The following is a 13,144-nucleotide window of genomic DNA, read 5'->3' as shown; positions in this document are numbered from 1 at the left end:
AAAGAAATACAAGTATTCAGACAGGTATCAGGTGATTTAATTCATCCAGCATGGTTATTCATCCTAAGACAACAGAAACTGCCTGCTGAAGTTCCTGTATCTCTCCATCGATTATGGAACACATACAATTAATGCAGATCCTTCTTATGTCTACTAACACAACACATTTAAAAGTCCTTTGGCCACTCCTCAGCTCACAGGACTCATTCATCCAAGGGAGAAAAAAGGGCAGGAAGAAAAGGCAGCTTGGCACTGACATCTGCCTGTGCTCAAGTATATAGCTAGGGCTGTGCAAATGCTGCTACCATCTGGAGCAGCAGGCTGGCAACACGGTGGTGTCTCCTCTTCTTGTAACATTAAGTAAACACAAAAGAACTTAGGAATTTGGAGAAAGACTGAGGAACCTGTCACCACAGTCCAGTACATATATTGCATAAAGCAAAATCAAACCCAGAAGAAAACTAGTCCATTATATCACTGCTAGTACTGAAACTGAACTACATATTTTGATGCCTCACTTACTGCAGGAAGAAAAAACATGAGCACATACAACTACTGAGCATTAATGATTTCTAACAAAAAAGGCAGATGTCTGCATAGTGACTCGTGATCCAAAAATTCCAATGTATACATGCTAAAAAGAAAGACTGCCTGCCATTTAACAGTTATAATTATGATTATACTAATAATCATGACAAATTATTAAGTCAGTTCTAATAATTAGTGACTAGTTCGTACTTAAATGATGAAAGACATCAATACAAGTAATCTCAATATTATTCAAAAGCAGAAATATTCCATTTCAGAAAGGCGATAATGTACTAGGGAGAAATGATAAAATTATGGTAAGCTACTAGAAATAGACACAGATTATCTTTGAGTCAAAGACATGGTCATATACAAGCAATAGCTCAGAGTACTCTTGAGTTGTGGTGCTTTTTTTTTTTTTTGTTGGTTCTTTTCTTGCTTGATACAGCTATAGCAGAGTGGCCAAGAGTGCTGAAAAAAAAATTTCACTGTATCAACTTTAAGGATCATCCAAGGTTCTTCATGTCTTCTGTTCAGACTCTTGTAAAACATGGAATATGCACGAAGCTTTTGAGAGTAGTATATTCTCAGCAGAAAAGTTTCAGAGATCTACATGTTCTTGACACTGATAAATGGAGCTGGTACCACTTTGTCCCAAGATATGAAACAAAGCTTTAGCGTGAGGTCCTTAAGAACCTTAATTGCCATGTTCTTGAGGAGAGATAGAAATTCCTGACATAGTTGTTTCATCGCACTTAATGTTCATTTAGAATAGTCTCCAGAAGTCTTGGCAATACTTGACTTCATTTTCTCTTGGTATGGACTTCTAGGTGGAACTGCCAGGAAGAAAAAGAAACAATTGCCTCTCCATAAAGCAATAGCTGTGTTTTTCCTGTAGCCTAGGGTGAAGGGTTTACAGAGTGCTGTCCCTAAGTACCTCCTCACTGTCTTCCTCAGCACGACTAAAGGAAGTAGCAAGGTCAGATTACCTTTTCCATTGTTATGTAGTTCCTTATTGTCTTCAGACTGGAAGTCAATCCACTGAATATATATTTTTTTTGGTAGGAGTCAGAATCAATGTGTTTATTATTAAGCCCAACTGTGTGGTGCACAATGAATGTGGTGAATTATTCAGAATGGCTTCAGCTCAGTACAGTCATGACTAAAATGACTAAGCGCAAAATACCTCAACAATTTTCCCTTTGAGGCAATTTGCAACTATTGCTATTTTGTAAATATCCTTGGGACCAATGAAACAAATCCCAGTCAATAAAATCACAGTTTAACAGCAATGCTAGTAGTTCACAATATAAAGCCACTAAGCATACTAACCAAGGATACTTTTCATGGTGGTTAGTTTTTGGAGGCAATTTGTACTTTCCTTACTTTGTCTTCTTATTAGCCATGGCTAACAAGGCAGCAAAGCATGGAAATCTTATACAGATACTTGATGTTTTCTCCCCACCTCTCAAGGCAGTATGGAGCAAAAATGTTGGAGCTGGTAAAATTGTTTCTACAGGGCCTAATGGAAGCACATCAATACCCACCCAAAGCCATTCTGTACTGTACATTCTGTACACATTTTACTAAGATGACATGAATTCTTTACATCACTTCAGTTTGGATTCTTACATGCATGAATGCTTATTTGAAAACTTCATTCAGGCCCTGAAAAAACTTAAAATTATCAAAAGAATGACGTTATAGCCAAGCTTTATCTGAAAAATGAAGAGGTCTGCACAGACAGCTACTATCTGTTCTTGTGTACTTTTGTCAGCTTCACTAAGATTCAAGCTTTGCTGACATCCAACACCTGGATGGATGCTTTTTAGATGCCTGAAGAGTGCCATTGATCTTGAATGAGATGCAGACAAAGGTCTGATGAAAGAGTGAGGAAAGCCTGCAGCAGTTCAACTAGGGAATATATAATGCATCCAAAAACCAGCAAATGCTTGCCAGCAGGAGAGATCCTGTTTATGTTGATGTTGCTCAAACATATTATGGTCCAAATTAAATATAACTGTGATCTAAGGAGGACAGCTATGCTCATTCTCCAATACTTTTTGTTCCAGTGAAATTTGTAACCATGGGTGCTATGTATTAAGAATAAAGATTTTCTCAGCACTAGTTAGCATACTATTCCTTACTTTGTATAGCTCATTTCTGGAGTAGATTTCTTCAGGTCTCAGTTCTATCCATATGTTTTCTCAGCAAATGAAACCATATTGCCCTTTGAACAGAACCTGGCTTCATCCCCAGACAATGGTAAACAGCTCTGTTATACTTTATAATACAAGGAGAAAGCTGCCTTTGGATACTGACACAAATGCATTTAGTTATTCCCAAATCTTTCTGTAAGAAAGGTTTTCTGTAAGATTTGTTGAGCCACTTTCTTTTAGTCTTACACATGCTAAAACATTTTGATGCCAACATGCTACATATACCTCACCTGTATTTTATATCTATCCTAATATTGAGCAGAACACAGTGCCCCCTTCAAATGCAAAGTGGCAATGCTTTAATATTGCCAAACAAATCTTGACTTTTCAACATGGAACAAAACAAAGTACTCAGAAGCTAGGTTGCAAGATTTCTAGCAACTTTATCAAGAGTATAGTTACATTTTTTACATACCAATGTATTTGTCTTCCTCTTCCACTTCTCCCCGTCGCTTCAACTGGGTGTCCTTTTTAACAGAGACTCGTGCTAGAGAGCCTACTTCTGACTTTTTTCCTTTCCTTTCTTTCTCAGCTGTCTTGGCACAAGGCAGGTTCTCCTTCTTGCTGGGAGGTTTAGCTTTCTCTTTCCCTCCATCTTTTTCCTTTTGTTGCTCTTCTTCTGCCTGACAAGATGAATAAACTAAGTTCTCATTGTAGCCTTTGTGCAGAACAAAGGCCAGACTGCTGTAAAATTTTAGTGGTTCAATTTTTTTATTTGAATACTTTTCCCTCTCAGCCACTATAATGTTGATGTGGTGAAGCTGTCTTGAATACTTTGCTTTATCCTTCTCAGACACAACATTCGGTTTATTATAGTCTTACTAAATCATAGTGTTAAGATTTCACATTAAGAAGCAACTGTGAGAGGTAGGTAGACATTATACCTACAAAACTAATGAAGTGCCTCCTGGTAGAAAGACGAGTAAAGAATCACTGTGCTTTAGTTACTGCCACTATAGCACTTGCCTCAGCTAGAAACCTTCTCTGGACTGAAAGGAAATAAGGCAAAAATTCAATTTCTGTTAAGTCTTTAGCATCTCTGTTAACACTCTTGAGAATGGTGTAAAATGGTACCAGCACTATTTTTCTTTGATGTAAATATCTGTCTACTATAAACTAGAACCAAGAGTCTTGTGCTCATTTCACACAGGATATTACTCAGTCATTCTCATTATTTTCAAACAAAAACACCTACATTAAGTTCTGCTCAGTAATTTAAGAGTAAAGAATGAAAAAAGATTTTGTAGGTATCCCAAAGCCTCACACTATAAATCCAGAAATCTCAGAGTCAGTCTAAAATTAAAATCACCCAACATATATTAAAGTGAGGTACTGTAAGAGCAAGAAAACCTCCACCTTATTTCTACCCAGCAGCAGGACTATGCACTAACTATGCAAGAATGACATTTAAGGATTGTAAAGCTAAATTAAATACAATAAAATGATATTAACTTAACTGACTGTTACCATCCTGCTGGTGTCACTTTAAAGGCTATTAAAGCAATGAGAAAAGCTGTCCATGCAAATGAGATACGGCAGTTGACTACACAGTTGCTTTCCCTAGATTCAGCCGACAAAGCAGAGTTTCCAGCTGTAGAAGTTGTGTTTAGTTCAAATTCAAAACCAAAGCAGAAAATCTTTTCCCGCTTTCCCTTCTTCATGCATTCCCTTTCTGTAAAATTTAGAAACGCCTTCAAGAGATTCTTAAAACTGTATGTGCTGTGAAATGGGGGATTTGGATGCTTTCATTATTTTCTTTCGAATTTATTCTACTTTGGACATTTCAAACCAAAGATTTTGATAGTACTATCTTGATTCTAAGCTGATGAACATAGCAAAATAGATGATACAATCATCAGGCTACAAAGTCCAATCAGCTTTATCTATTGCATCTGCATCATTTTACATAATTAAGTCTCAAATAAGCAGAGACATTTCTGAACTTGCCAAGATTCCAACAAAGAGCACTAGTTGACCTCTGTATCTCAGAAGTAAAAGCCTCTCCTTTCTAGGACTCTTTCCTTTTCCTCTCAATGTCGTATTTCTCTTTCCCTACATGGTGCAGCTTTTTGTGGAGTTTCTAATCTTCCATTCTGTAATTTTGTTATTTTAAGCTTCATATTATAGAATCTTACTACCTCAAACAGTTTTCTAATTCAGAGACACTTTGTCTCTTCTGCATATTAATTTAAATGCATATACCTGTCAGTTTATGACATGTTTCTGCTCGTGAAATACAGACATTTATAATGGTTTATTTTTGTTTATTCACTTGCTGTTTTTCTTCTGCCAATCCATTCTATTAACTGGTGTCTATTCTAAAAAACAATGGACAGTTATATGTTGGCTTTGTGAGAATTGCTCTGCTAGTAAAATCCTCGTTTCAACCCCCCCCCACCCCCAAGTTGCTGGCAATGGAACTTGTACTGTACAAGCTAGTTGGAAAGGATTAAAAATTTTATGGCAGACAATTTAGAGTTAGAATTCTAAATTAAAAGCCAGTTTCTGCCCATTCTATACTGCAGAGTATCCTCATAACTAAGAGCCCTCCAAATTCTTGACTCTGTCCTTCAACTGCTGTTCTCATGTTTGCCTATCACATGTTGATAGAGATGTAATCCACAGAAGCTGACTGTGTTGTCCAGATTGCTTGGCTAAAACAGAGAAGAAATTGTAAGTTCCAGAGATTCTTCAGCCTTCAATACCAACCATTCTCAGATTCTCCAGGGAAATAAAATTATACTCACAAGTGTAATCTTGCCAAATCAAAGCTAAAGGCTCTGTTTTAATACTGACATGCCTAATCTTTAAACTTCAAAGTTATGTTTTACAGTTCACTTATCAGCACTGGCTGATATCTAAAACAAAAGACTTTTTCTCCACTCATTATAAAAAAATCTGCTCTATAACTTCAGCCTCTCAATTTCTCTTCAGATTGAAAATGCCTTTTTCCCCCTCAGATTCTTTATATACTTCTGTAGCTTACATTATCATTTGCTAATCAGTTTTGCAATTGACTTCTATGGGAACAGGACACAACTTCAATTTATCACCTAGCATTTAATGTTCTCATGCTTGTGTGCTATACTTCATTCACCAATTATTCCCACAAATGGAATTATTGATAAAGAAATTTACAGACTTCTCAACTACACAAAATCCATGAAAACATTTTCTTCTTGCATCTTTTACATGCACAGACTGCTTAGGTCTCCATGTCATCACATTTTACAATATAGTTTTTGATCAATTAACAGGGTAAACTATTGCAGCAATTACATGACTTTCTGATAATGGTCTTCAGCTGCATGAATGTTTGCTGGAAGAGGACTATAGCAAAGACCAACTGTTCAGCAAATTGTTGAAATGTACCACTGACCACTTTTTTTTTTTTTTAATTATAGATGATAGAAAGCAATTAGAGGTCTGATCTGATTGTGATTTTGTGCAAGCTTAGTGAAATTCCTCCTAGAACACATAAGTAATCTGACTGAGGCAATCTTGGAGCTAGTAGTAACAGTCTTGGAGAATATGTGGAAGTGAGTTTTGGGAACACTGGAAAATGTGGTACCCAGTTCTGAGAAGCAAACTTCAAGATATAAACTATTTGGAGAGAGTTCAGAGGAGAGCAACAAGCATAATCAAAAAATAGAAACTGGGACACATATTTGGGTTTGTTTAGGTAAATATGTAATAGGTTTCTGCAGAACTGAAGGTAAGAACTCTTGCCCTCATATACAGTGAGAAGCAAAGCAGTAACGGGTTTAAATTACAGCAGTGCTGATAAGGTTAGAAACCTTTTCCAAATGGCTACGTTGCAGAGATAGTTGAGCAGTAATACTGATTGCCATAGAAAAGTGAAAGCACAGCAGTGAAAGGTTATAAGAAAAGGTTCAACAAACATCTGCCAGGAACAGTTTATGTATATTTTATCCTGCATTAGTCCTGGAGGATCGAATAGATAACTTCTCCAAATTTCCTCCAGAGAGGTGATTCACAATAACAACTTCTCCATAGTGCTGCTCTGCATCTGCTCTTGATACCTCTCCAGTAATAACCTCTTCTACCTTTACTTCAGCAGAGATATATTCAGCTGAACCCAGATTTTAGCTCTCTTTCCTATTGGTCCTAAGACTCAGCTAAGACATTACTACTTATTAGTCCAGCAAAGAGTTCTGGCACAATACTTTTTCTTTTCTTTTTTTACCCTGTCTCGCCTGCATTTGAATAATTGAGAGCTTCCTCCTCAAAGTCTAATTAACTCCAAAAAAAAAAAGATAAATTTCTATCCACATTTCTCTTCAATTACAGATCTAGGAAGTTAAGCATGAGAAAGCTGACAGCACTAGAATGGAAGTGTCTTCATAAAGTTATCTAAGCATCCTCTCTAAGGCATGCTATAGTACCTTCTTTTCAGCTTCTCTTCTCTGAAGGTCCTTCTGTTTGAGACAAAGCAGTTGAAATTTCAACAGCTTTCCAGTTAGTGTTACAGAAATTTCTTCACCGCTATCCAGAATGGCTTTGGCTACTTCTATCACCTGCAGAAAAAAAACCCCAAAATAACTATTACTTGTATAGTTTTAATATTGCATTTGACATTTATTTTGCATGCTGAAATGAGGAAGTGCTATCTCACATTGTACAGTGTGTAGGTAAAAATGGCCACGGTTTCAGAAAAACAATGTATCAGTAAGACACATAGCTATTCTTTGGTTCTTAAGACCTCAAATGAAGTTATATCTGCTGCAGTATGAGATAAAACTAGAATGGAGAAAACTTTTATGATTATGTAAAGGTCAACAGACACACAGTTGTCACAGTACATTTCCTTTTTTTTTTTAGGTTTTAAACAAAGAAGCAACATCAAGCAACTACTTATTATAAAGTAATAAATTAAAAAACATTTAAAAGAGAGCAAATCAAGAGGAATAGTTTGGAGTACTGTTTAAAAAGTGACTAGTGTCTGAGGCACTAGCCCTGAATGACAGATAAAAACTTCTTGAAGGGAATTTGAGAGTGTCTGTCTTGGTGAAAATACACCCCCTCCCTGTGTAATTCTGATTCTGTTGGTATGCAGCCTAATTGGGGTGAAATAAGGCTATTGAGTTTTCTTAGGGTGATGACAGCAGCGGGAACATACAGCTGCATTGTCCAGATGTGTGGCATTGACAGGCTGTTTTATGACTATGTTTTTTACAGCTTGTTTCCACTAAATTTCATACAAGTCACTAACATCTGGGCCGTTTTCCTTGGAGCCTCATAACCACTTTATTTACTGCGAAAAAAATAAAATAACATAAAAATACCATAAAAAGTTGTTATATGTTTCTTTTCACTTGTGTTGTCTCTGTAATAAAGTTCACCTATGTAGGAAGCACTGCTGAGGAATAATATAACCATAATATTTTCCTACTTTTGTTTTTAAGCAACCATCAGCTTTATTTATAACCATGGGCTGAATTAGGTGTTACTCAAATGTTCTGACATATTTCTCCTTTCCCCTCTTGGAGCAATTACAGTTGGGCACATATGGTGTCAATTTTGCTTGCTAACATTCAGACAATGAAGGTGCACACTGCATCTCACTGAACTGTGTCTTGTCTAATGCAAACACCACCATTAGCTTTGAGCTTTCATGGTTTCTTGCCCAGCTTAGATATTTTCACTTCTCAAGTAAAACCTAGGTAAGCAAACGTAGCCACTAAAAATGCTTCTCTGAATAAAACAAAGCCAAAATGGAATCCAGACTATTACAAGCCAAATTATTCTTTCATAGAAATGAAAGCAAAGTACAGAAAAAGAAATCTCTCAAAATCCAGATTTTTCTGAATCGCGTAACAGGGAGACACAACAACGAAAATATTTGCATTTACAAACCCTCTCAAAACAATCCTGCTCCTCCAACACTAATAAACCTTATGATCTCTGTGACATACACATAGGAAAATACATCATGGATAAGATGGGTTCTGCTTTACATCTTTTGTATTCAGAGTAAGACTAATTACTGGCCACTATCTCAACAAGCCAACCATAGAAGACTTCTGGAAAGACTCCCATCGACTTCAGAGTCATGGCAAAAAATCAAGGATATGTTAAGAACAGACTTAAAAACTCCCACAAACTGTAGGCACACTAGAAACTACTAGCTCTTCCAACAAAAATAGTCACCCAGAGCTAGCTACAGAAAATCTATGCTCTGAAAGAAAGAGACTTTTGTAGAAATATAGTAATTTCCCTTAGAGAGAAAAATTCTCATATAGTTTTTTTTTGCAGAAGTGGTGTTAACAGCCTATGGAAAGGGATGCTTCCCAATTGCCTAATCTAGATGAGTTGCACATTTCTTGATACACAATAGAGGGGAAACGGAGGGATTCTCGAAGGATTCCTGAAAAGTGTATATATAGTAACCTGGCTCAACGGCAGTTGCTGATTTATTGTTCATGGAAGAAGGAAGGAACGCTTAGACTCTTTTACAACCTATTCTTCCTGAGAAGTTCAAAGCATTTTACCAGTCAAAAGCAATACATCATGATTATTCCTATTTTGTAGATAGAGAATGAAGAAATGAAGAGGCTTGTCCAAGGTCTATAGTGAGCTGGACAACTCTGAGTGGGTGGGAAGGACAAAGTTTCTTATGTGAGGCATTAGAGAAGTACAAACCAAACTATTTAACAGAAGGACATTCCATGACTGTGGAGAGAGGTCAGACAAATAAGACAATGATAAAATGAACACACTACATTTGGCAATACAAAGGAAGCAAATAGTTTTTCATGCAGCAATGTAAAATCTGCTTTATGCATATACAAATAAAAAACCAGTCCTCCATCACTGCTAGTTTAAAGACAGAACATAGATCAATCCATGCACAGTAGATACAAGAAATTAAACTTATTACACTTATGGATGTTTACTTCATCTGTGGTCCTGTGAATTATGCAGGCTCCTAGCATAAACAGTTAAGAATCCAGAGCCTCAATTAAAAAAAAAAAAAAAAAAAGCTGAAGACAAAGACTTGGTAGGAGTACAGAAGGAATTTTTTGGGATACTATGAAGTGGATTAATTTCAGATTGACTACACTTCACCCTGCCAGTGATGACCTTTTTCTTATGTGAGAAACCATGGAAACTTGGATGGACAAAATAAGTTACGTAGGGCCTCTTTTCCTTTAAAGGAAGAAGGAAACTTAGCATTCCTCACGCAGCAGGGGTCACGTTTGTGAAGTGCAGAAAGGCTTCAGTGATGCAGTATTTGATCTCATATGGTGGCAGTATGAACCATGCAGAGATTTAGCTGCCTGGTGCAAAGGGCATGTATTTCAAGTCATTCAAACACTGCATGAGCGCTTGTAGGTGACACTATACTGTTGGCAGATGCCAGTGCCATTGAGATAGGAGATGATAGGTCTTAAAAGTTAGGGAAACATTTAAAGCCAGTCTTTACAGTATCTTTCTTTGAAATGCCTCCTTTTCAATATACAGAACCACTGTGGCTGCTAAATCATAATCAGAAAATCTTTTGAGGTGATAAATTGCATTATCAACTTTCACAGCTTTATCGCTACTTGGAAGTAGTAGCATCATTTGCTAAGAAAAGTGGTCCGCCTATTTCATAGTGTAGTTCTCCCATGTCCAAGATGAAGCCCTGTCTTCCCTCCTGTTCCTGAAACTGAAGAAATCTAGACTATCAAATATACCTCAGGCTCACATAACACTTCCTAAAAGAAACATAATTGTTACTAGAACTCCTCCTTAGTAAATCAAATCCCTTAGTAGCTGATAGAGTACAAGTCAATTTGAAGTAGGAGAGCCATCAGTCAAGAGGCTATATGGATTACAGGTACCAACCAAGTTATTATTTACTGTTCAAATGTGTTTTCCTGAGCAAGCTAATAAAAGCAAGGGGAAGAAAAAGCACAATCTTTACAGTCTGCCATCAGTATTGTGAATCCCGTACAAGCAGCTTTCAAGACAAACTACGGAACAAAAGCTGCACATGTCACAGTGATAAATTTCTTCTGTTTAAAGAAGACTTCTTTACACATACTATTAAATATTTCTGAATCTGCTGTCATTTCACTGACTATAGCATACTACGATTGATCATTTTGAAAGAACAGCAGGAAGGCATAGAGCTGACTGAAACAGCTTCTTTCAGATCACACCTGCAGTGTGTTGAAAGGCAATTTAATCTCTACTATCAGACCATTCACCTCATTTCATTTTTCCTCTCAGAACCTCTTCCCAACTGTGCTGTCAAAAGATCACTTTCTTAATCATTATCCTTTATTATAGAATCACAGAATGTGAATTAATGACTCACAATTCAAACTGAGCTTAAGGAGTCATACATATCAGTAAATCAATTGCATATCTGAACAGAGATCCATACAGAGCTTATGTATCCACAAGACAGACTGTAAAACTTAAGCTAAAACAATGAATCATCTTCGTTAATCAATGAAGACTCTACCAACATATATTCCAGAGAATGAAAAAAAATTAATTAAAGCAGATCTGATGACTCCTTGTGTCCCTCAGAGCCCTTTTCAAACAAACCTACTAAAATAAGACTAGGATACTTTCACTATTGAGCAATACTGAACAAATATGTGTGCTGTTCATGTACTAAATATCTGCCTTTCTATTACAAGAACAGTTCTCAAAGCAGCAGCAATGGCTGCTTGTGTCCTAGAAAAATATGTTGTCACTCATATGAGTGAGTCTGTTTTTTTGCCAAATCACAACACAGCTTGATCTGGTTAGCAGAAACCTAGTTAGAAACATCCATTGTAAGAAGGTCTGTTCTTTAAACGGCTCTCTACAGAAAATGTGCAACCTGAGGGCATACCTTAACTGGTTTAATCTCAGTAATGCAAGAGAACTTTGTAAGACATGTGAACAGCATATGTGTCTTAGTGTTACAAGTATTTAAATAATATATTAAGGGAAATACAAACAAGTGAATAACCTAATTTAAGTAAAAATGAGAAAATACATTACATAAAAATTAGGATGACTTTTTACCTTGGCTTTACTAAAGAACTCATACAAGAGCTCTCACCATCTATGAAATGTACCTCCTATGGCTTCCTGACCACCTAACTGCTACCAAAAGGATCTGCTTTAAGGGAAGAAAAAACGCAATACGAATATCCAGTGATTCCAAAGATCAGTCATTAGCATTGCTATCTCAGGGAGGAGGAGCTTTATGCACAGGGAAGGTTTTTGTATGCAACCCTTCAGATACCTGTTTTAACACTCTGACTGGGGGAAGATAGTTGAAATAGCATTTAAATGATTTCTGAAGAACTCCTACTGAACTCAGACCTTTTTAAAAAGAGAGGACAGGCACATGTGCTGTGATCTGTGCTCAGATGAGATATACTGCTAAGATGAAACCTTGAAATGTTTACATTTCACTGGTATGAATCTGCCCAGCAAGTCTTTCCATTGTGGAGTAGAATAGTTTATGCTTCTAAGAAGTAAATTTGCTCCAGTAATTCCAGCCAACTGGATCCACACGATGAACATTGCAGAGCTGAAGGATTTAGTCACGCTTCTCTAACATTGCATCTGGCTAGAAAGAGAACCCAATCAGAGGTGGAACAAAATAATTTAAGAAGCAAAGTCGTCTCATGAACTCTTGTGCTAGCAGAACCCATCTAGCTACATCTTGCCAGAGTTTCATATGAAGCCTCAAAACTTATGGGCCAGGAAGTCCCAATGGCCTCGTGGGCTTGGCACCACAAAACTCCTACGCAGGCTCTTTCCATCTTTGTCCAGTTTTAAAACAGGGATTTGGGTTTTTTTTTCCTTTGGTGATAAAGAATCCTGGGATTAGTTGCTCTTACTGAGAAAAATGACACTTACACTCTATTGTCCTTAATTAATCAATTATAGTCATCTGAAATTTTTGAAGGCAACAAAACAGAGAACAGCATTTCCTTTGGCTACTCCAGAGGTTCCCTCTCCCAATTTAAGGATGACATTGTTACAGACATAATTGCTGTTTGCTCTAGGTACACAGAGACTTCAACAAAACCTGCATTGAAAAAGCAGGAAATTTTATACTGAGCTGCATGTACGCAGGAAACCTTGTAATCTAGGAAGCAAATCTGTATTGGGTTTGCATGGTAAGGTTTTGATACCAGGGGGGCTACAGGGGTGGCTTCTGTGAGAAGCTGCTAGAAATTTCTCCCATGTCCATTAGAGCCAATGCCAGCCGGCTCCAAGACAGACCCACCACTGGCCAAGGCCGAGACCATCAGCAATGGTGCTAGCGCCTCTGGGATAACAGAGTTAAGAGGGGAGCGGGGGGGGGGGAAACAAACATCAGGAATTGCAATTGCAGTCAGAGAGAGGAGTGAGAAGATGCGAGAGGAACAGGCTGC

General features: G+C 37.2%; 1 protein-coding gene across 1 annotated transcript in view; it reads right to left on the bottom strand.

The window, feature by feature from the left end:
• SPAG17 (sperm associated antigen 17) overlaps nucleotides 1-13,144 on the bottom strand; it is a 115,292-nt gene that overhangs the window by 83,078 nt on the left and 19,070 nt on the right. The window contains exons 4-5 of the mRNA XM_075764442.1: nucleotides 7,154-7,285; nucleotides 3,163-3,370 (exon numbers count right to left, since the gene is read on the bottom strand). Of these exons, the coding sequence (XP_075620557.1) occupies nucleotides 3,163-3,370; nucleotides 7,154-7,285 (340 nt within the window). The remainder of the gene's footprint in view (nucleotides 1-3,162; nucleotides 3,371-7,153; nucleotides 7,286-13,144) is intronic.

Source organism: Balearica regulorum, chromosome 1 (assembly GCF_011004875.1).
Source record: "Balearica regulorum gibbericeps isolate bBalReg1 chromosome 1, bBalReg1.pri, whole genome shotgun sequence".
NCBI lineage: Eukaryota > Metazoa > Chordata > Aves > Gruiformes > Gruidae > Balearica > Balearica regulorum.
Note: the sequence above shows the minus strand (reverse complement) of the source record. Positions and strands in the feature narration are given on the sequence as shown.